This window comes from Alosa alosa, chromosome 15 (assembly GCF_017589495.1).
Source record: "Alosa alosa isolate M-15738 ecotype Scorff River chromosome 15, AALO_Geno_1.1, whole genome shotgun sequence".
Classification (NCBI taxonomy): domain Eukaryota; kingdom Metazoa; phylum Chordata; class Actinopteri; order Clupeiformes; family Clupeidae; genus Alosa; species Alosa alosa.
Genome location: NC_063203.1, coordinates 26,221,316 through 26,246,315, shown reverse-complemented (window position 1 = coordinate 26,246,315; position 25,000 = coordinate 26,221,316). Strand labels below are relative to the sequence as shown.

Here is a 25,000-nt window from a genome sequence, read left to right as displayed (position 1 = left end):
GTGTGTACGTGCGTGTTTGTGTGCGTGCGTGCGTGCGTGTGTGTGTGTGTGTGTATGTATGTGCCCGGTAAAGGAGCTCACCTCAGTGCCCCGACCCCTTTTTAAATGAAAGTCAAAGTTAGTTAAAGTCAAAGACAGTTAATGCATGACTGTCGGCAGTACTTTGGGTGGCGCTGCTTTCTGCGCACTGGGAGGAGGGTAATTGTAGAGGGCCGGGGGACATGTACTGAGTGCCCGGGTGACTGACAGATAAAATGCTAAGCTCCCGCTTTTAAGTTTCTGGAGAGTTTGAAGAGACCTCGCTCACTCGTTTGCCTGCAAGACACGTCTCCTTTGGGCGAGAGAGAGAGAGAGACATTTCTGAGATTCTTAACAACCGCCAAACGTTCCAAGGACAGAATTATTTGGGCATTCCTTTTTTTCTCCTCTGCTCAGAAGAGAGGGATGAGCACTCTTCTGGAACCAGGAAACAATGCACCCCTCAGTGATTTATGAGATGTTCTCCACAAAAATTATCGCTCACTGTCATTTTTGGTGGTTGAGCAACCACGGGCCTTCAAGTGTGCGCCTGCCTGTGGGTAAAGTAAATCATGGTGGGGGTGCTGCCATGACAACGGGGTCAGGGATCCCCCCCACGCAGGGCCCGATAGCATGAATTGTGGGGCAATACAGGTGACAGGGAAATGCTGAACTGAACTAAATGAACCAAATACATAAATTCCTTCATGAGTATGAACTGAGGTAGAAGCCTAAGTATGCCCTCAGTGTGACACCTGACAAAGGTTCAGTGAGTTTAGTTATGTTCAGTAGGTTCTTCAGGGTAGCTGTCAACTGGGCCAACTGTTGACTGCTTTCCCTTCTCCAAGCCTACCTTAATCAAAAACCACCACCTTCTCCAAGCCTACCTTAATCAAAAACCACCACCTTCTCCAAACCTGTGTTAAGGTCTGTTCTCAGGTTTAACATTGACGTGTGTGTGTGTGTGTGTGTGTGTGTGTGTGTGTGTGTGTGTGTGTGTGTGGTATGGTCTGCTCTCAGGTTTAACATTGAGCCCAGCCTGTACAGTCCCTTCTTCTCCCTGGGCGCGTGCATGGAGGGCCTCAACAGCCTGTTCACTGAGCTCTTCGGCGTGTCGCTGATGGCTGAGCACCCCAGTGCTGGAGAGGTGTGGAATGACGACGTCCGCAAGCTGGTGAGTGATTGCACCAAAACACCCTCACTCACTCATACAGTGTACAAGCACAGATGCACACACACACACCAGTACTCACACATACACCAGTACTCACACATTATACAAGCACAGATACATACACACACACACACACACACACACACACACACACACACACACAGACACACACCAGTACTCACACACACACAAACAGTGCCACCACACACATACAAGCACAACAAAACCCATATAGAAACTACACATACACACACACACTCACACACACTCCTGAAATGTTGTGTTGTGTTTGTTAAAGTGCTCCCAAGACTAGACTAAACTGTTGAACACAAGCTCTCCCGCTATACACCTAACCTGAATCCGATGTGACGACTGACTCATCGTGTTTGCTTTCTCTGTTCAGGCGGTAGTTCACGAGACAGAGGGGCTGCTGGGATATATCTACTGTGACTTCTTCCAAAGGCCAGAAAAACCTCACCAGGTAGGCGGTGTACACACACACACACACACACACGTGCACATACAATAAAGAAGCATGCTATTCACACAAACACAAATATACATGTGATCCAGCCCCCCAAACACAGTCACACACATAACCATCTATGAGGACAGTGTCGAAGTATCTGGAATCTGCATGCAGCTACATGAAAACAGACGAATGTGTGTGTGTGTGTGGGGGTGTGTGTGTGTGTGTGTAACAGATTGGTAACTGGCTCCTAGATCAGTAATTCATTGTATTCCTTTCACTCAACCACACCCAAGTAGCAACCCCATCAAACTCCAAATCTTTCATCTCCCTCGACTGTGGAGTGAAGCCATTTAATGATTAGCTGTGATCGGCTCAAGGCCTGCAGTGAAGAAAGAAGCCACCAATATAATGCTTTCATTTATACGCGGTTTGGCTGGTACGGCTACCCAACTGTGCCAAAACACTCCCCGGAGTTCTTTTGTTGCCAGTGTGCGGCACCTCAAGAGTCCTGCGATTGTGCCAAAGACTCGCTGAGCGAAACAGCAATTATTCAGTGATTGGAATTTGTGTGTGTGGTGGTAGAAGTAGTGGTGTGGTGGTAGTTGTTCCTGCAAAACAACCAAGGTGTGTGTGTGTGTCTGTGCACGCACACAGTGTGTGTGTGTGTGCTTGCGTGCACTGATGGCTGTGTTTGGCGAATGTTCTCAATTTCCAGCCTGGTAATGGCATGTTTAGTCGTTGTGTCTTGTGTGATTGGTTCTTAGTCATCACACAAGCTGACAACCATGCTATAAATATATAAATAGTCACCTCAAGAATAGTTCTCCACCCACTTAAAGACTTGTATTAACTGTTCCACTCAAATAAAAGTGCAAATGGGAAACGGACAATGTGTGTTCAGTGCCAACTGATGGTTTGCTCACAGCCTCCTTCTTGGCTTAATAGTCACTGTAGAAAGTGTAAAGGCCCATTCACACCAAGAACGATAATGATAACGATAACTATGAATAAATATCGTTCTCGTTAATATGAATGACAACGTTCACACATAAACTATAACGATAACGACATGAAGAACAATATCGTTGGGGATCACTTTCAGAGCGATTTTCAGAACGATAAAAAGCTAATAGCCAATCAGAACCCATCAAATTTTAACAGTCACATTCATTAACACAAAGAGAGACTTTCCTTATCGTTGTTCAGTGTGAACGCTTTTATCATTCTAGTTATCGTTATCGTTATCGTTCTTGGTGTGAATAGGCCTTAATTCCAGATTGAACTAACAACTTATCACCGCTGCTGCATACTAGAAAAAATCCAAAGGCTTTCTCAAATTTAAATGCAAGTAGACTTTATTGGAATGGATAGATAGTTTCTACGGCAATCACCAACTAACATTGTGTGTGCGTGCATGCGTGTGTGTGTGTTATGTGTGTGTGTTATGTGTGTGTGTTATGTGTGTGTGTTCAGGTACAAGTTCAAAGTTTGATCATTGTTTCTCTTCCACTTTCCGACTCCAGGACTGCCACTTCACCATCCGTGGCGGGCGCGAGCTGTCGAGCGGGCAGTACCAGCTGCCGGTGGTGGTGCTGATGCTGAGCCTGCCCCAGCCCAGTAAGAGCGCCCCTACGCTGCTCACCCCCGGCATGCTGGAGAACCTCTTCCATGAGATGGGCCACGCCATGCACTCAATGCTCGGACGCACCCGCTACCAGCACATCACCGGTGAGCAGGACGGCACGCTTTCACAGCCCGCACGCTCCACGCACGGGAAGGAGAAAAGGACGTGATCTATGATCCAGTGATCAGCAATTACATGAATCCATTACAGACAGCACATACATATTCAAAGTGATCCAATATACATGTGCAATAGAATCAAATAGAACTGAATAGAATATAGAAAGTGATACCTGGAGGTGCTCCCTGTGGGTATTTTGGGTTTTTTGGGCACTCACACTCACATACACATATACACACATATACACACACACACACACACACACACACACACACACACACACACACACACACACACACACACACACACACACACACACACACACACACACATACACATACACATACACATACACATACACACACACACACACAAACACACAAATACTCTTCAAGCAGTTCAGACTGTATTGTTGTTACACTGATTGAGTTAAACATGTAAGACTTGATGCTTCCAAAGAGTTGCAGGACTAGTGTGTGGAGAGGATTTGGGAAGTGTGGAGTTAGGGCATGGAGAGAGGATTTGGGAAGTGTGGAGAGAGGATTTGGGAAGTGTGGAGTTAGAGTATGGAGAGATGATGGCACTATTGCACTATTCTCTTTGCATTGCAGGTGGCAACACCATGCCGCATTCACGCAAAACAATGCTCATAACCGCTTTCATAATGTTTGGTGCATTAGGTTAGGTGCATTTTTTTGTAGTCTGTCTCATCATGGGATTGTTTTGGAAACGTCTGAGCCTGGTTTCCCCCTGAGGGCAGTGATAGATCATCCTAGTCCAGTGACGAGTGGCCTTGGTTATCTAACGACTCTAATGTACCGCTCCCTTTTGTCCTTGTTCTCAATTCTGCATGATTAACTCCAGTCTAACACCCCAACTATGCAAGGTATTTTCCCAGGAGAGTGCCAGTCTAGTTAATAAAAAACCCCACTGTAAAATAGCTTTTGAAAGTACACTCTATAGTAGTATGTAAATAATACGTTGTCATCATTCCTTGTGTAAGAGGTCGGACAATATATCGATATCAGAATACCCCTACCCCCACGCACCCATGACCTGTGTGGTGATTGCCCCTTGCTCTGCCACTTAAGCTACAGGAAGAAATGAACATGACAACACACACACACACACACACACACAGTTGTCATGAGTAGGAGTCCTCTTAGAGGGTCCCGGCGCAACAAGCTCAGTGATGTTCCATGGGGCCCCCTCTCATGACTCTTGTAGTGATTAGAGGCTTCCCTTATCAGAAGTAGTGTATGCCTGGCCTAAGAGATCAGAAGCCTCCTCTCTCTCTCTCTCTCTCTCTCTCTCTCTCTCTCTCTCTTTGTCTCCATCTCTCTCTCTCTCTCTTTCTTTCATTCTCGCTCACACACAGACACATACACACTCTCACTCCCACTTACACTTACAGTGACACTCAGTGGTCCGCGTGTCTGAAATTAGCAGCGTACCCTCCAGGACCCTGTCCATGACGGAGGGCCAAGTGGCCATGCCCCCCTCCCCTGCCCTCCCCCATCTTTATCTGGAGTGTCTGCCCCAGTTCTGCCCCAATCTGCCTCAGTGCCCCCCCTCCTAGCCCTAACCCCCAGCACTAGCATGCGCTACATGTGGGGCAGAGGCTAGGCCTCAGGTCTGCAGTGTGATGGTGTTAATCCATCCTGTGCACCACTCTCTGTCAGCAACACCATGTCAGTGTTAAGTCCGTGTTGAATTCTGTTTTTATTTTCACTCCCCAACTAAAGATGACCCCCAGGGGGTCCCGCCCGATGTTTGTTTGCGTAGTTTCCATTGTGTTCTATTACTAACCTGCACATCAACACCAAACTCTCTTTCTGGCCCTGTGTCAGTTACGATTCAGGTCGCTTTTTTTTGTTGTAGAATACGATGGATGTGAAGTTAGTCAAATGCCATTTGCTACTTCTATACTTCTGCACTTTCCATATGGTATTTAGAACAGGTTGATCCAAACTAACGTCTTTCTTGCTCATACTCAATGGATTCCCCTTAATAACCTACTTTTGCATGAGTTATAATCTCATAATAATAATAATATTGGGCCTTTAATATTTTGACTTTGTGAAAAGATTTATAATCGTGTCTTGTGAGGGGCAAAGTTTTGCCTGGAATTGTGACGTGCAATGTTTGTTTTTTTTTACAAAAGGATTTGTGCATGTGCGTAATAAACACAAGTGATGATTATCTCCAAGATGGTCGTTGAAGACCGGAGAGGAGTCTGGTCGTGATCTAGCACCATAGCGTTCCAGCACCGGCTCCGTTCTGAGTCTGATCTGTTCTGCGTGGGTCTGTGTCCTCCAGGCACAAGGTGTTCCACTGATTTCGCGGAGGTGCCCTCTATCCTGATGGAGTACTTTGCCACTGACTACCGGGTGGTGAACCAGTTTGCCCGGCACTATCAGACTGGACAGGTGATCAGTCGCTTATTGACACATTCGATTTCCTGATATTATTGTTTTATCTCAGCAAATGATTAATGTTGTGTGGTTGTTTTTATCACCATGCAAACATTTTCTTGCAGCAGTTGTTGTTTATGTGTCATCTTCATCGTCATCTTCATCAAGATTTTTAGTAATTGCTTAAATTCACTTAAACTTGGTGTCTCCTGTTGCTCCGTCCAGCCTCTGCCAAAGAACATGGTGAATCGCCTGTGTGAGTCCAAGAAGGTTTGCGGTGCAGCAGACACTCAGCTCCAGGTACTTCTGAACAGTAACATAACAGCCTTTAAACAGATCTCCAGAACAGCCCAGGAACACCACACACACACACACACATACACTCCCTCTCCCTCTACCTCTACCCTGGCTTGTCCACCCTGTGTGGTGCCCAGCAGTATTAGCTGATGTCCTCTCTGTCTTGTCCTGTCTGCGTAAACATGCGGCAGATAGGACTTATCTGTGTTTATTTTTACGCCGGGCCTCGTCCCGCTCTGCTCTGCTCTGCTGTGCTCCCCATCTCTCCGCCCCTCTCCTCAGAGGCCCCTCCATCCCCATCTCTCTCCCTAAATGCCTCCTGAGCCTGCTGACTGATGAGGCTCTCAGGCAGCCACTCCTGCCATAGGCCTCCGTCTAATCTGCTGCGTCCGGGGGAGTCGTGGTCCCACTTTATATTAAGTGTCCTTATTACAGTCACGTTACGTAAGCAGTGACTAATACTGTAAACTTCTCGCATTACCTCGTATTATTACACATAGCCCACTATTTTGTTACATATTATTGCAATTAGCAAACTCTGACACTCAGCCTAAACCCCTTAATCCTAACTCTTATCCCTTAAGGATATCTTATGACATTAGAACAATACACTGTAGTTGTTGGTTATTAATTGCATCATGTCTGATGACACTTAATATAAAGTTTGCATTTTGTTAACTTTTTTTCTACGTATAAATGTTACATTATGTTTACAGTTATTCATTTAGCAGACGCTTTTCTTCCAAAGTGGCTTATATATGTCAACTCTATTACAAGAGACTACAGTGACCCCAGAGCAACTCGGGGTTAAGTGCCTTGCTCAAGGGCACAACGGTGGAAGCCGGGAATTGAACCCACAACTTTTCAGGCTACTGCATGCTAGCCCAGCTCCTTAACCACTACGCTAAAACCGCTCCGTTTCATCTGTGTATAGGTATCTAAAAGTAAGCCATGATCTTGGTGTTGGTGTGTCTTTGCTGTGCCAGTTGCTTTGCCAGGTGAGGCTCAGGAACTCACCGTCTCATTGCTGTTCTCTTCTCCAGGTGTTCTATGCAGCCCTGGATCAGGTGTATCACGGCGCACCACAGAACCGTTCCACCACGGACATCCTGAAGGAACTGCAGCAGAAATTCTACGGCCTTCCCTACATTCCCAACACAGTGAGTACCAGTAGAACAGCATCGCAGCATCACTGGATGCTGAGCAACCGTGTCCATGGCAACTTGACAGTGGTGTGGAGGACTTTTACCAGAGACTTTTTAGGAGACACAGCACTCAAAGAATGTCTCATAGAAATGTATGGGGCTAGTTCGTAATGCAAACATAACAAATTTGTGATGATGTTAGGTATTTTTGGTTGGTGGTATGGTCTGCTCTCAGGTTCCCCCTTATCTCTTTCTTTCTTTCTTTCTTTCTTTCTTTCTTTCTTTCTTTCTCTCTCTCTCTCTTTCTCTCCCCCTCTCCCTCTTTCTCTCTCTTTCTCTCCCCCTTTCTCTCTCTTTCTCTCCCCCTCTCCCTCTCCTCCTCGTATCACCCTCACGTCTATGTGGCTGTGGAGAGCACCCACACCGTTTAAGGGATTAAGCCTTTTTCCCCTCCCTCTCTTTCTTCTCCCCCTTCTCCCCCTCCCTCTCATCCCTCTCTTTCTCATCCCCCCTCTCTGTCATCACTCTCCTCCTCTACTTCAGAGGCCCTCCTATGATAACAAAGCCAGGGTGTACTTTGAATAAGTACTCCCTGGGGGAAATATTTGAAGCTCTTAGTGCTGGAGCTGGAGTCATTTAATAAAGGGGGGGGGGGTTCTCCAATGCTCTCATGTCGCGCACAGAAAGTGAGCAAGAGCAGAGAACGGTAAAGAGGAGAGAGAGAAAGAGGAGAGAGAGAGAAAGAGGAGAGAGAGAGAAAAAGAAAGACCTAAAGAAGCTGTGTCCTTGTTGCCAGAGGGATAGTAGGAGGCTTTTTTCCTCAGCAATGACCCTCCTTAAAAGGCAATTCATGTGCATGCAGCGGCAATCAGATGGTAGTTAGTGGAGTTTAACAAACCCCACTCTCTTCTGTATCCTTTTTTCCCCTCATTGTGTATTTATATCTAAGATGTGAACAGGTACACTTAGGTCACACACACACACACACACACACACATACATACACACATACAGAGTATCATCTTTTGATATCGACATGGGATTGTCTTCGTCCGTGGCCATTTTTTGTCTCTATTTAGCCCCCCCCCCCCACCACCACACACACACACACACACACACACACACACACCAGTGTTCCTCCTGCTCTTCCATCAGCGCTTGTAAATGGGATTAGAGGGGCAGCTGAGTCCGGGTGTAAAGAGAGAGCTCGTCCAACACTAACACACTAACAGCCTGCTACACAGAGAGCAAGCTGAGAACACACGTTAACACAGCAACAGGGAGAGAAAAAAGTCTGTGTGTGTGTGTGGTTTGAGCTGTTATGGAGAGAGTAATATGAGAACAGACATTAAAACAGCAACACGGAGAGGAAAAAGGGACATTTTGTGTGTATGTGTGTGTGTGTGTGTGTGTGTGGGTGGGTGGTTTGAGCTCTTACGGAGAGAGAAATATGAGAACAGACATTAAAACAGCAACTGCGCGGGGGGGGCATGATTTAAGGTTGCTGCGCTCGACTGCACACCAGAATGAACTAATGGGTAACAGCAAGAGCCTAGTGATGGATAGTCTAGTGACCGCTGCCGTGTGTGTGTGTGTGTGTGTGTAAGTGTTTGGGGGGGGGGGGGGTGCTTGTGCACATTTCAGTACAAGTGAGTGTTTATCTGTTTGCATGTGTTTCATATATGCAGGAGCATAGCATGTCTAACCTTTACTGATGTGTGTTCGTATATATATGTGTGTGTGTGTGTGTGTGTGAGTGTTTGGGGGTGCTTGTGCACATTTCAGTACAAGTGAGTGTTTATCTGTTTGCATGTGTTTCATATATGCAGGAGCATAGCATGTCTAACCTTTACTGATGTGTGTTCGTATATATATATATGTGTGTGTGGGTCTGTGTTCTCGCGTGTGCAGGCTTGCTTACATATGCTTCATATATGCTGTGGTATATTGGCGTATCCATGGGGTTTATGTCAGTAGTGGAGGATACACAGACCATATGGAAACCCTCTGCGTGTGTGTGCTTGTGTGTGTGAGATTGTTAATGTTTGGAAAGTGCTTGGCCGCACGGCAAGAGCCTTATCGGACAGCGGGAGAGTCAGGCCATCACAGACAGAGACACACACACACACACACACACACACACACACACACACACACACACACACACACATATATATATATATATATATATATATATATATATATATATATATATATATATATATATATATACACACACACACACCAGCCTGGCATGGAGAGGTTCTGTCTGTGTGAGACTGTGCAGAGTAGGCTCCCACAGTAAACACTCTCAGAACCGTGTGCGGTGCCTCAAACAGCCCGTCAGGAGTGCAGATTACAGCCAGATAATAGTGTATATGATATACAGATCATAATGGTGATGTGTCGTGCTCACTGATTACAGCCAGATAATAGTGTATATGATATACAGATCATAATGGTGATGTGTCGTGCTCACTGTGCTCTGAAGGCATATCACATTTCTAAACTCCATCAGCTCTTGCAGCTGTGCAAGAAATACAGTTCAACCCAAATCATGCAACAAGGACATTACAGTACCATCATAGGAAGATGTAGGCAGATTCTGCATTGGGCTACACACCTTCCACAGATGTGCAGATGCTCAACAAACTACCTGTTGGCACTCTGTTAGCTACAAGTTACGGTTAAGTGAGGGGTTGGATTTGGTTAAAGTTTAATAACTTCTCAACAACGATTTCACATACTGAACTTGAATGTTAACAGATGATCTGTGAAGTCTCTGTGGGCGGACTACCCAATGTAGTGTTACCCTGCACTGTAGCAGCCTCTCCCTTGAAACAGCATGACTACATTTATACACACTTAGATGTGTATAAATGTATTATAAGCTATGTCCGACTGTGTTGTTATAGGCTCTTTACAGTATACTGCCATTTGTAGTAAGTCGCTTTGGATGAAAGCATCTGCTAAATGAATAAATGTGAAAAATATGAAGTTATGTATAACTACTGTTATGAGCTCCTGACACTAGCTGTGATGTGGTATTGTGATGGCGTAGCCTGTCTAATGGCTTCTGGTAATGACTAGATTTCACTGACTGAGGTGAGGGCTGTATCAGATAGGTCGTTTTTTCCTCAGCACCCGCGTCTACTCTGATGGGTCTTGTGTTTTTGTAAACGAGTTAAAAGCCCCCCCGGCCTCCGTCACCACCACACCCAGTCTCCACGTGTGACACACTACACCGCCACTTTTCGGCCTACGCCCTTTTCATAGTGGCGGAGGAGGCAGCCCTCATCTCCCACAGCCCAGAGGCACCGCATGCCTGCGTCTCACCTGAAGATAACACTACCGCTCGCTCGCCTGTCGGGTCTCAGGTGTCACAGGTACAGGTGGAAACTGGTAAAGATGTCAGAAGGTAAACCTCCTACCATGTATCGGTTCTACCTGTGTACTTGTCGGAAGGAGCAAACGCACACCTTGTATACTTCTCAGTTAGGCGTTGATCGTGGAGAGGTTACGAGGTAAAAAAAAAAAAAACCTTCTTATTTCTAGATGCAGTGGACGTTTTAAATTAGGTAGCATTTCGACTGTGCAGCCTTAATAATAAAGAATAGAATCGGAAAAATCACTCAATCTGAATAAAAATGACACATATAACGTGTAAACACCTTTAACAGAAAAAAAACTGCCGATCCGAATTTTAATAAGAATGAAAGAGGTGGTGTACTCCGTTCTATTTCCGATTGAACAGCCATGTTTTGTTGGAGTGTACAAATGTGTCACTTCATCCTAGATGGGCCAGGCCCAGCCTAGATCCATTTCAGAGTGTGGTGACCGGATTAGTGTGGTGCTGACCAGTGCAGCATTGCCTGAGGGATCCTCTCATGGATGCCCTTACAGGGATGAGTTGGGGACTAAGTGCTGATGTTTCAGCTATCATTTTATGGCTTTTTAATGTTATTCTTGGAAGTGGTTGTCAATGTCATGATCGCAATCAGGAACAGATTTATTGGCGGAATGCCCATAGCACAGCTGTAAAGCTGTCTAGATCCTTGATATTAACATTAAAGAGCTAGAATGTGAATTATTGGAGTCTTTTCCGTCGTTACGTGGTGGATACCCATAAAGATGGTGCATCTCCCTTGGGAATCATTAAAGTCCAAATGGCTTTTGGACCAGTTTCACTCAGTTTCACATTCACCTGACAACTGTTATTAAACCCCCATTGATTCCTTTCTCGGTGTGTGTTGTGGAATAGAAAATCGAGCCAGCTGCAGAAACGAGCACACACACACACACACACACACACACACACACACACACACACTCCTCATGCAAGCAGTAACATCTCTTTCTTTCTCTCACACAGACATACACACACATACACACTCATATGCACACACACACAGACACACACACACACTCACACACACACAGACGCACACACACACACACACACACAGAGGCACACAGACGCACACTCACACACACACAGAGGCACACAGACGCACACTCACACACACACACACACACAGACATGCACACACACACACACACACAGACGCACACGCACACTCACACAGACGCACACACTCACACACACACACACACACACACACAGACGCACACTCACACACACACACACACAGACGCACACTCACACACACACAGAGGCTGGGGGTGTAGTGGTAACCAGTGTCCCTACATGCCCCTCAGCGTTCTCTGAATCTGCCTTTAAATCTGCACCTCCTCCAGACGACAAGCGTTTACTTGGACTCGCTAGCCCCAGTGCTCCCTGCCCTGACGGCAGTTCGTTTCCAGTCTGGGCCAAATAAGAGCCATCTTTGGTGCTCCGCTCTGCCTCTGACTCTACTCTGGTTCGTCTTTTGCTCGCTCTCTCTGATGAGGCTGTCACACCATGTCAACACAGACACAACCGTGTTCCAGAGCACAGACACATGCTGTGTAGTCTGTAGCCATGCATATGGTTATATGCTGACAGGTGCTTTTATCATTTACATGTGTGCATTTAGCAGACACTTTTATCCAAAGCGACTTATGCCAATTATATATTACAAGGGCCATTGTCCCCGGATGCAACTCAGGGTTAAGTGCCTTGCTCGAGGGTACAACGGTGGTGGCCGGGAATTGAACCCTCAACTTTTCAGCCTACTGCATGCTAGCCCAGCTCCTTAGCCACTACACTACTACTGCATGCTAGCCCAGCTCTTTAGCCACTACACTATTACTGCATGCTAGCCCAGCTCCTTAGCCACTACACTATTACTGCATGCTAGCCCAGCTCCTTAGCCACTACACTATTACTGCATGCTAGCCCAGCTCCTTAGCCACTACACTATTACTGCATGCTAGCCCAGCTCCTTAGCCACTACACTATTACTGCATGCTAGCCCAGCTCCTTAGCCACTACGCTACCACCGCCTCGGTGCTGAGGTTCAGGTTGTGTAAAACTGCATTTAGGTCAGCCATACTGAGTGTTCTCTTTTGCCGTCTTCCAGATTGAAATAGAATTCTCTCCATAGTGAATGATGATAGGTCCTCCTGTTTGCTTGATTGACAGGCTTGGCAGTTGAGATTCAGCCACCTGATTGGCTACGGCGCCAAGTACTACTCCTACCTGATGTCCCGGGCGGTTGCCTCCATGGTGTGGAATCAGTGCTTCATCGGAGACCCGCTGAACAGGTACTCACTGCAAGTCAAAACAATAAATTAATGAATATGTTGAGGAACAAAATTCAGAAGAGAAAGAAAGAAAGAAAGAAAGAAAGAAAGAAAGAAAGAGAAAGAAAGAAAGAAAACAGAAGTAAGGAAAGAAAGAAAGAAAACAGAAGTAAGGAAAGAAAGAAAGAAAGAAAGAAAGACAGAAAGAAAGAGAAAGAAAGAAAGAAAACAGAAGTAAGGAAAGAAAGAAAGAAAACAGAAGTAAGGAAAGAAAGAAAGAAAGAAAGAAAGAGAAAGAAAGAAAGAAAACATAAGTAAGGAAAGAAAGTAAAAAAAGGCCACAAAATGAATGAATGAAGGATAGAAATGAATGAATGAAGGATAGAAATGAATGAATGAAGGATAGAAATGAATGAATGAAGGATAGAAATGAATGAGGGTGAAAGGAAATGAAGTCATTTTATGACCCACACAACAGATTATCTGAAAAGCACACAGTTCATTCAAGCCAGCTGAGCGTTTGAGGGCCCAAAGGAGATCTGTATCTGTCTGTACTTCTCTTTTAGACTCCTCTGTCTTGTGTCAATGCCGACATGAGGTTAACATCAGGGCATATAGACTACGGTCACATCCAGGTGCAACGAAGATATTGGCATGTGTGTACTTGTGTGTGTGTGAGTGTGTATGTCTCTAGGTTACGTGTATGTGTGTATGTGAATGCTGTGCCTTGTGCGTGCGTGTGTGCGATGTAAAGGGTGAGTGTAAGTCTCTGGTCTCCTTGCAGAGAGATGGGGGAACGCTACAGGAGGGAGATGCTGGCCCATGGTGGAGGCAAGGAACCCAGGCACATGGTGGAAGGTCAGTTCTACTGCCCCGTACACCCCCATACCCTAGTTGTACTGCTGGGAGGTTTTTTCCCCCCTGGTTTAACTGACTACAAAGACATTACTGACAGTAGTCATAATTGAGAAATCCCTGTGGTGGAGTTTGTTGATGTGAGTCAGCCTGAAGACCTCAGCCTGACAAACAGCAGTACTCACACACACACACACACACACACACACACACACACATTCCTTTGATGTAAGTCTGAGGTTTCTTTTAGGAAGTTCATGGGTTTATATGCAAAAGACCCAAATCAGCTTGTGTTTCTGTGTGATTAGGAAACTAGGCTATGATGTCATCTCTGTGCGTCTCTCTTAGTTTGATCTAATCTTAATTACAGGATCAGGTTTGGGAAATAACGTAGTTCTGAGGGCTCTGCTTTACATGCCATGCTGTAATACTTACTGCCTTGTTAGCACAGAGGTCACAGAGTTTAGATTTTGGCCAATGTAATACTGTATGGAAGAAGTAACCCAATCACAGAATGGTATGTTGTTTGTTTGTGTGTGTGTGTGTGTGTGTGTGTGTGTGTGTGTGTGTGTGTGTGTGTGTATATATATATATATATATATATATATATATATATATATATATATATATATATATATATATATATATATATATATATATATATATATATTATATTAGTCGACGGCAATTTTTTTTTGTCGAAGAGTCGTTTTACTATTGACCGCCTATTTATTTTTGGTCTCAAACGGCTCACTGTAATGTTATATCAACTCTATGTTATTAACTCTTGAAAAGTACAATGACTGTCTTTGGATGTTAAACAGGCTACTAAGACTTTGGCAATCATGTTTTAAACTCCTATGCACGCAAGTGTTTACGCCAGCAGCAAAGCTGCGTGCCTGCCTGCTTTCAGCGCAATTCATTATTAGGCAGAGCTAAGTGGGAGGAGCTAAGCTAGTAGGTTACGCTAGTCCAGACTCTGACTAATATAGTATTGTGGAAATTGAAATAAATGAAGTGAAGTGTCTCACGTTGACAACGCAACGGCGTGTCATTACTGTAATTCATTCATACAAAAAAAACGTTAAAACGAACATATATCACCGCCTGTGATATCAACAATCAAGGTGCGCGTCATTTCCCATGGTCAATAAGTCACGACGCATATTTTTTTTAGCGTTCAAGCCAACTGATTAAGTGAGGTAACCTATGTGGTAAGACGCGCAAAGTGCCTGTAAGCCTACTTGTTTTGAACATGCTGATGTTAGGCTCATTTGGAAAGTCCTCAACTCCTGTCGCCTTTCAAAGTCCAGCGTTTTAATTAAATATGTCAGCGTTTTAATTAAATATGTCAATATTCATTGCCTACCAGTGTATGATGCTTGCATGAGGGAAACCTCCCAAAACGATGACACCCATATAATTACTGTTGTTTTGAGAAGTATTTATCATGCAACCATGCAAAAGCAATGGAACTATTGTAATTATATTTTACATTAGTAAAGCAGTCCTCTGATGTGCATGTTTTCACAAACGTTTTGTGAACAATGTTAGCACTTTAAACACTGGCTGCTTTGAAGTGCATGTATAAAAATATGGCATAACAATAATAATTGTGATGTGATATAATGATAATTTGATGGGGGTTGGGTTCATGTATGTGGGCCCTATGACCCCAAAGTATGCCATGATCGGGCCTCAGGTCAAAGAAGTTGTCTATGTCCATGGCAACACTGGCATACAAATAAAGTCTATCAAAGGTCTGACATTAGATCTGAAGGTAGCATTTTAAATGGGTGTTTTTTTTTATTCATAATGTTTTTGAACAGTTTACTTACAGTAATACAGCTTCTAACAAAAGTAGGGTGATATATATTTTACGTTTTCCCTTTAGTTGAGTTCAAAATAAAACGGACACAACAAAATAACAAACACTTGATTTTTTAAAAAAATAATCGTTTAGATTGGTCGACTAATCGAAAATCTATGTTATTAACTCTTGAAAAGTACAATGACTGTCTTTGGATGTTAAACAGGCTATTAGTCGAAAGATTAGTCATTAGTGGCAGCACTAAAAATTAACACTTCAATCATACACTGGATCGGTACTCTGACACTGTTTGGTTCTGAGCACAAGTAAAACTTTTGAGGCGAATGTTTTATTTTGCAACAACTGTCGGACACTCTGTGAATGTAGTTTGAGAATGGAGAAAAGGGTGGAAGGTTTCAAAAAATGTGTTTTAACAATTGGGGAAAACTGTAAGTGTTCCCTTAATTTTTTTTGAGCAGTATATATGTATGTATACTTGTATACTTTTTGAGCATATTATTTATTTTATTATATTGTTTTACTTTTTGTCATTTAATAATTTAATGTTTCATTAGTGCTTGTCAGTAGTAGTAGTAGTACCCTTGCCCGAGCACTGTAAATTGCCCATGACAGTGTATTGAGCTAGACACCTGTGTGTGTGTGTGTGTGTGTGTGTGTGTGTGTGTGTGTGTGTGTGTGTGTGAGTGAGTGTGTGTGAGAGGATAAGACTCCTTAAGCCTGTTTATCGCTGTCCGATCGCTTGCCACGGTCGGCTCATTTAGCAGCTAAACGGCGCGCCGTTGAGAGCCGTCAGATCATTAAGAGGCATCAGATCGTGACTCCATCATGGGCCGCACCTGTCTGCGTGTGGTTAGCCACACACTTGGTGGGAGACATACACTTACACACACATACACAGACATGTGACTGACACACAAACACAAACATACACAAACACACACACACACACACACTCTCTCTCTCACTCTCTCTAACACACAAACACACACATGCACACACACAAACACACACACACACACTCTCTCTCTCTCTCTCATTTTCTCTCATTCTCTCTCTCTCTCACTCTCTCTAAACACACAAACACACACATGCACACACACAAACACACACACACACACTCTCTCTCTCATTTTCTCTCATTCTCTCTCTCTCTCTTGCACACACACACACATACACACGCACACACACACACAGACTTACTGCTAGGGGTGCTAGAGAATGTTTTTGGAGCTTCTCTCCGCTTCAGTGCGTGTCTGAATGTCTGTTTGTGATGGCTGAGCCTCATAGGGGTTGGACAAGGCCAGAGTTTTCCCAGAACACCTGCACAGTAACCACCGCCACCCCCCTTACACACACACACACACACACACAGACAAAAATACCCGACAGATCACTTCACTTCAACCACAACACAGACATAGTTCCCCCACACCCTGAAAATACCCCACAATGCACCTCACCATCTCCCTGCCCCGACCCCCCGGATCCTCCTCCGCAATCTATTTGTCACCAGTCACCCCCGCCCCCCTCCTCCCAACTCTCAGGCCTGAACACCTCTCTCTCTCTCTCCCTCTCTCTCTCTCTCTCTCTCTCTCTCTCTCTCTCTCTCTGCAAATGCTTTTCTGGTTCACCACCCTTTCACAGCAGCCACAAGAGCTTTTGTGTTTACATTTCCACTTGAAGTCAATTAGCATGTGCATCTAGAGGAGGAGATCACTTACAGGAGATGGTGTACATTTAGGTGGGTGCATTTGAAGGTGTTTATCCACAAGTGTGTTAACGGTCAAACCTTCTGACCTGGGTGTTCTGAACACCTTAGTCTTCTAGTAAAGGCACGGGAGAACATTTAGTCCATTTCTTGTCCGCTGTCCACAAACAGATCACTTAAGAAAAGTTTGGCAGGATTTAGGTTTGAAGATGTAAACAGAGTCACAAACGTCTCACAGAAACTCTTCTCCAGCACACTCTGCAGGAAGGAAATGAAGGCCCTTCACCCTGCTGAGGCGTTGACATCGTCATTAACCTAAGTTCAACAAAGCTGAAGACCTGGACATTGCGAAATGGGCTGATTGTTCTTCAGGAAGTTCCATGTAGCCTTACCCTGGTCAAGGGTGTGAGCTTCCCTGAAGATGAGTAAGTGATAGTGTAGCACTGTAGATCTAATGGTACAGTATGTCTTCTTACTGTGAACAGCTGGCTACCACAGACAGTTGGCGTCAGGCATGGGGTCAGCATCTCAAGTGACTTTTTCCCAAAGGTAGTCTTAGCCACCTGTCTACAGCTGACAGAAGTGACTCCTTTTAAGTAGGTTTGTACACAGCTTTGCAACGTAAAATTCTCCTGTCGTTCAAAATGCAGTTAGGAATGTTTTGTTTGATGATTTTATGTTTTGTTTGATATTTTGGGTTCTTGGAAATGATCAGTTGTTTACAAATAGAGTCTTGTATTGTCTCATCTCTTAGTCTCAGTCATGCAGTATGTTATCCGTGGCAGTGGGAGTCCAACAGGCCCCTCTCTACTCTGCTCTGGTCTGGCCTCAAACCTAAGTGACCCCTGGGGGTGGTCTCTGAGTCTCACAGACATTCTAGAATCAGCTCAACATTCCAGAACATTTCCACAATGAACTCACCTGAGGTGAGGGGTGGGTGGGTGGGTGGGGGGCAGTACGGACTGTTCCGCCAGTATCTGGCAAACCCTAGCCCTTTGTTCCCACTCAACTGGACCGGGGTGGACCTGGTTGCGAGGGAGTTGTGTGTGTGTGTGTGTGTGTGAGCGTGTGTGTGTGTGTGTGAGCGAGCACGGGAAAGGAACCGGAGTCTCCCCTTGAGAGAGCGGCCAGGCAAGCTCAGCTCAGCTCAGCGGCCCCTCCCATCCACCACCGGCCTCTCCATCCGCTTCTCCCACCTGGCCCGGGCTATCCATCTTCCACCTGGCCTCACCTGGCCCGCTCCATCCGCCTCCACCTGGCCCGCTCCATCCGCCTCCACCTGGCCCGCTCCATCCGCCTCCACCTGGCCCGCTCCATCCGCCTCCACCTGGCCCGCTCCATCCGCCTCCACCTGGCCCGCTCCATCCGCCTCCACCTGGCCCGCTCCATCCGCCTCCACCTGGCCCGCTCCATCCGCCTCCACCTGGCCCGCTCCATCCGCCTCCACCTGGCCCGCTCCATCCGCCTCCACCTGGCCCGCTCCATCCGCCTCCACCTGGCCCGCTCCATCCGCCTCCACCTGGCCCGCTCCATCCGCCTCCACCTGGCCCGCTCCATCCGCCTCCACCTGGCCCGCTCCATCCGCCTCCACCTGGCCCGCTCCATCCGCCTCCACCTGGCCCGCTCCATCCGCCTCCACCTGGCCCGCTCCATCCGCCTCCACCTGGCCCGCTCCATCCGCCTCCACCTGGCCCGCTCCATCCGCCTCCACCTGGCCCGCTCCATCCGCCCATCGCCTCCACCTGGCCCGGCCCCCTCCATCCGCCTCCACCTGGCCCGCTCCATCCGCCTCCACCTGGCCCGCTCCATCCGCCTCCACCTGGCCCGCTCCCAGGGCGGCGGTGCTGAAAAGTCGGGTAGGATTAGATGGCCGGACGGCCGGAGGGGAGAGAGGAGGTGACAGACTGGCCAGCGCGCTGACTGAGCCCCAGTGTTCTGGGCCTGGAGCCGGGACAGAGGAGGCTTTCATGGGCCGCAGCGTTCCCAGCCTCCGCCGCACTCCTCCAGGGCTCACAACAATGGGCCTCCTTGGCACCTGAGCCACCGCGGCCCGCAGCAGAGGACACGGAGTGCAGATGGCCACATGTATGATCCCTCTCTCTCTTTTTTTCTCTCTCTCTCTCGCTCTCTCTTTCCCTCTCGCTCTTTCTCCCTCTCCCTCCCTTTGCTCTCTCACTCTCTTCTTCTTTTTCTCTCTCTCTCTCTCTCTCTCCCTCCCTCCCCCTCTCTCTTTTCCTCTCGCTCTTTCTCCCTCTCCCTCACCTTTTCTCTCTCTCTCTCTCTTTTTTCTCTCTCACTCTCCCTCCCCCTCTCTTTTTTCCTCTCCCTTCCGCTCTTTCTCCCTCTCCCTCACCTTTGCTCTCTCACTCCTTCTTTTTCTCTCTCTCTCACTCTCTCCCTCCCTCCCCCTCTCTCTTTCTCTCTCGCTCTTTCTCCCTCTCTCTCACCTTTGCTCTCTCACTCTCTCTTCTTCTTTTTCTCTCTTTTTCTCTCTCTTCCCCCCTCTCTGTATGTTTCTCTCCTTTTCGGATTTTGACTGGCTCATGTTCCTGTAATGGATTTGTGAGGACAGGCTGTTTGCAGCAGATTTTTTTTTTTTGTCCACACGGAAGCAATGGATTCGATTGTTAACACAGCAGGAGTGTTTGGAGACCTTGAGAGCTGAAGCAGCCATCCATGTACCTACAGTACATTTAGAGAGGCCACTGGTTTTCAGACTGCATTTGCTAACGTGTCCTCCCAGTCATGTGCGCATGAGAGAAGACCAAATAAGGAACATTACCTACCTTCAATAATTATTCATGTAGCTATTCATCTATATTACCAAAGACAAGACAGAATACCATTACAAAATGTCAGTTTCCCTGGAACAGTTTCATTGTAAATAATCTAGTGCAGTAAGACGTACAGCTGGGAAAACCTCCATCCCTCAATCCCAATCCCAACCTAGACCCCCACCTCTCAATCCCAACCTAGACCCCCATCCCTCAATCCCAATCCCAACCTAGACACTCACCTCTCAATCCCAACCTAGGCCCGCATTCCTCATCCCAATCTCAACCTAGACCCAACACCCCTCAATCCCAACCTAGACCCCCATCCCTCAATCCCAATCCCAACCTAGACCTCCACCTCTCAATCCCAACCTAGGCCCGCATTCCTCATCCCAATCTCAACCTAGACCCTCACCTCTCAATCCCAATCCCAACCCTAGACCCCAACCCCTCAATCCCAATCCCAACCTAGGCCCGCATTCCTCATCCCAATCTCAACCTAGACCCAACACCCCTCAATCCCAACCTAGACCCCCATCCCTCAATCCCAATCCCAACCTAGACCCCCACCTCTCAATCCCAACCTAGGCCCGCATTCCTCATCCCAATCTCAACCTAGACCCTCACCTCTCAATCCCAATCCCAACCTAGACCCAACACCCCTCAATCCCAATCCCAACCTAGGCCCGCATTCCTCATCCCAATCTCAACCTAGACCCAACACCCCTCAATCCCAACCTAGACCCCCACCCCTCAATCCCAATCCCAACCTAGACCCTCACCCCTCAATCCCAACCTAGACCCCCACCCCTCAATCCCAACCTAGACCCCCGTTGCTCAGTTCCAATCCCAAACTGGTCCACTCCACCCTCCCTTGGGGATGAAGACAGACAGGAGAAAACACACACACACACACACACACACACACAGAGGAGGAAGGCAGAAAGGCATTGCCTGGGACATATAGAACTTTTTTTAACTCTTGGCTCCTGTGAGTGATAAAGATTAATTTATGTAATTGAGTTGAATTAAAGTTGTAAAGCTTGATTACTAACTGCTTATCAGAGAGACCACTAATGCTGTGCCAGGCTTTGAATGGTGCTCAGGGACCATGTAGTGAATAGGTCTGAATTACAGTTTATCTTCTTGGGGAAGTTAAGGGGCAATAACACGATGCGTAATAAACACAAGTGCCAACTGTTTCAATTTTTTTCTCTTTACATTTCTTCCTCCTACATTTTGCAAACCAAACTATACACTACATGAATTATGCAGCAACATGACGTCAGAGCACTAAATGTAAATTTGAGGGCATGCACAGGTCTGCCTGTGTGTCTTTCTCCCCAATCTTGGTCCGACAGCCTTGCCAAGACCAAAGGTGGGGAGGGGGTGTAGTAGTAAGGTAAGCCAATTTTTTTTCTTTTTTTAAAAAAAAAGAAAGGCTCCCAACAGCCTCTCAACAGGAGACACGCCGCTTCTCCTTTCTCTGGATTGTACATCATCACTCCATCTTTTCGATCCCTCCTCCCTCCCTCCCTTTATATAATTTCTTTTAAAGCCCTTTGGTCCCTGTTTTGCTTCAAAGCGGTTAATTACAGAGGCGATCAAGGAGGCGGCTTTGCCTGGAGGGGTCCAACGGGAGGTTTCTCCTCCTCCACACAGATCTTGACATGTCCTAAACGCCAGCGAGACAGAAAAGTGGCAGGGCAGCTTCACAGGAAGCCCTGTAATTATGTGTTTGAGTGTTGCTCAATCCCACCGAATCAAGCCTGCGCATCTGGCCCAGGAACTGAAGAACACACACACACACACATTTTCCTTTCTGTGTTGTTTACACCCAATACATGTCTCTGTACACCAATTAAGCTGGTTGATGACAAACCTAAATAATAATCTCTTCACCGGAGTAAAGGTGTAAGCTGTATTCGTGTGAGAGCAGGTGTGTGTGTGTGTGTGTGTGTGTGTGTGTGTGTGTGTGTGTGTGTGTGTGTGTGTGCGAGAGAGAGAGATGAGATACTTCAGTGAAGTGCTGTCTGCAGGCTATCTCAGTGTGGGAGAGGAGTGACTATCAGTGTCCAGGTGTGTGTGCGTCTCTCGCTCTGTCCCCCTCCTCCCACACACACGCACATACACACACACACACAAGCAGACATTTCAGTCCAGATGTTATTTTCACTTCCACACACACTTTTCCAACTACTCTCAGACATACCAACTCATATAAATCTATGAGAAATCCATGTCCAGGTGTTTTAAGTGAGTGGAGAGACACACACACACACACACACACACACACACACACACACACACGTAAGAGAAATTGTTCTCTCTTCCCACACTGCTATATAACTCACTATGAATCCACATTCAAATGTCACAGACAAGGACACACACACACACACACACACAATCACAATCACATGTATATGAGAAATCTATGTCCATCTCTTTCTCCCTCCCTCACACACACACACACACACACACACTTTAAGGACCCTACAGAGAGAGTCTGAGTAGGGTTAATGGGAGGTAAATGGATCCCGATTGGCCTTTTTAAAACGTGCAGGGCGATGCGATTACAAGCCCACAGTTGTCATTAAAGCCAGCGTGCAGTTGTTGCTGGCGGGGGAGCTAGACCTCAATTACGCAGATACCCATCTCCCTCCCTCCATCCCTCCCTCCATCCCTCCCTTCTCTCCCTCCCTCACTCTCTCCCTCCCTCTCTCACTCCATCACTCTCTCCCTCTGTCCAGCTTCCAGATAAATAAATACGCCGTACACAGGAGGCAGATTCTTCAGCTATCACACGACTGCACATTAAGACGTGATGCTACTGGCAGCACTACAACATGGGCCTAATTTTAGCACAGCATTCCCATTTGGATTTTCTTTCCATTTTTCAAAAGGATGGCATAGATGTCAGATGTCACGCTGATTGACAACGAAAAACAAGACAAGACAAAAGTAAAACAATATCAAGTAACCTAAAACAACTTAAAAAGAAATTCCACCAGCATGGCACTAACCTTAAAACCGGTGGATCACATACAGATGCCTTTGAGCTGTTCTTGTGTGTGTGTGCGTGTGTCTGTGTGTGTGTGTGTGTGTGTGCGTGTGTCTGTGTGTGTGTGTGTGTGTGTGTGCGTCTGTGTGTGTGTGTGTGTGTGTGTGTGTGTCTGTGTGTGTGTGTGTGCGTCTGTGTGTGTGTGTGTGTGCGTGTGTGTGCATACATGGTTTGGTGTTTGGTTTTCCTCGTCTCGTTTGCTTTCCACACACTATTTTTCGTCCCTTTTGTCTTCACGGGTAACTAACAATGGGGGCATTTTTGGAGGCCGAAGAGGGCATACGGGGGTGTATTTTCAGAACTCCTGCTCCATTGCCTTCTCCAACCATGCATTACGTTTTTTACTGCGTGGCTTAGGAGAGGCGGCGAGCCATTCTCACACAGGCGTTAGGAGCGTCGGCCATGTGTATGGCTTCGACTTGCACGATAAAACAGTCTATCTGAATGTGCTGGATTCCATAATGTAAAAGCTCATTGAAAAATGTTAGTTTGTTAGCGAACACCAGAGGTAGTCTGTGAGGAATGGGTTCGTTTGGATGCACAGAGCAATCTCTTAACTCCACCCCATGACCTCGGGCAGCTATTAAGTCTTGGAGAGAGCTCCTTTTTTTTGTTTTGTTTAGTTTTTTTTTCAAAAAGTCCCTTCAACGCTTTGGCTCTTATTTCTGGCATGTGCACTATGTGTAATAGTTAAAGGCTTTCTGTTGAAATGTTTTGAAATGCTTTTTTTTGTTTTGTTTGTGATTGTTTCTCTGGTAATCATGTTTAGACCTGCATCTCTCTCTCAAAAAAAAATATTTTTTCAACATCCTGTTAACCCTCTGCTCTATCAGTCAGAGCACGCTGAGACGGCGTGTTAAAGGGTCTCTGTCCTGCTCATTCATTTTTGTTAGCTTTATTCCTCTCTGCAGTGTGACTTGTGTCACAGCACTGTTAGGATTTCCCCCAGAAGTCTTTGAGTTCTCTTTACATTGAGAGAGAGAGAGAGAGAGAGAAAGAAAGAGAGAGTGAGAGAGAGCTCTGTGTCGAGCTCCGGAAATTGCCGTGGTTAGAGAGTGATAGTGATGCGAGACCAGACATCCAGGCCAGCATGGTCTGTTTGTCTCCCTCTCTCTCTTTCTTTCTCCTACTCTCTCTCTCACACTCTTTCTCTTTTTCACTCTCTTTCTCTCTTTCGTCACAGAGAGGCAGCCAAGCCAGTGAGGTGTGTGTGTGTGTGTGTGTGTGTGTGTGTGTGTGTGTGTGTGTGTCCCTCTTTGTGAGCCCTTAGACTTGTCTATCACACATTCCTCACACTAAGCATCCCGTCATTAACTTCCCCTGACGGCTTCTCTTGGGGGCTGGTGTGCTTGCAGTGTTCGTTCCTTTATGTAGTGTTTATTGGGATGCCCATTAGATCCCACAAAGTGGACGCAAGTCTAGCAGGGACAGCCATTAGTGCCATGACGCCTGTTTTAGGCCACGTCTACGCAAGACCAACGGGGGCATTTTTTTCTTACCGCTTTCACAACTTTAACGATAGCGGGAAAGAAAAAACGTGCGCGCACACACGCGTACAAGTGCTGTAGTGCATATGCCAGACCAGTGGATGGCGCACACACGGAGGTGAAAGCGGCTAAAAGTGCTGTAGTGCATATGCCAGACCAGTGGATGGCGCACACACGGAGGTGAAAGCGGCTAAAAGTGCTGTAGTGCATATGCCAGACCAGTGGATGGCGCACACACGGAGGTGAAAGCGGCTAAAAGTGCTGTAGTGCATATGCCAGACCAGTGGATGGCGCCGTGACGGCCGTGCAGAGGCTTCCCATTTAATTTGCGT

General features: G+C 46.5%; 1 protein-coding gene across 2 annotated transcripts in view; it reads left to right on the top strand.

Annotated features, from left to right (window-relative positions):
* LOC125308304 (mitochondrial intermediate peptidase-like) overlaps positions 1-25,000 on the top strand; it is a 41,251-nt gene that overhangs the window by 11,659 nt on the left and 4,592 nt on the right. For both annotated transcript variants that reach the window (XM_048264703.1, XM_048264704.1), the window contains exons 12-19: positions 1,039-1,192; positions 1,596-1,673; positions 3,188-3,392; positions 5,728-5,837; positions 6,048-6,122; positions 7,163-7,279; positions 12,849-12,970; positions 13,734-13,807. In XM_048264703.1, coding sequence (XP_048120660.1) covers positions 1,039-1,192; positions 1,596-1,673; positions 3,188-3,392; positions 5,728-5,837; positions 6,048-6,122; positions 7,163-7,279; positions 12,849-12,970; positions 13,734-13,807 — 935 coding nt within the window. The remainder of the gene's footprint in view (positions 1-1,038; positions 1,193-1,595; positions 1,674-3,187; positions 3,393-5,727; positions 5,838-6,047; positions 6,123-7,162; positions 7,280-12,848; positions 12,971-13,733; positions 13,808-25,000) is intronic.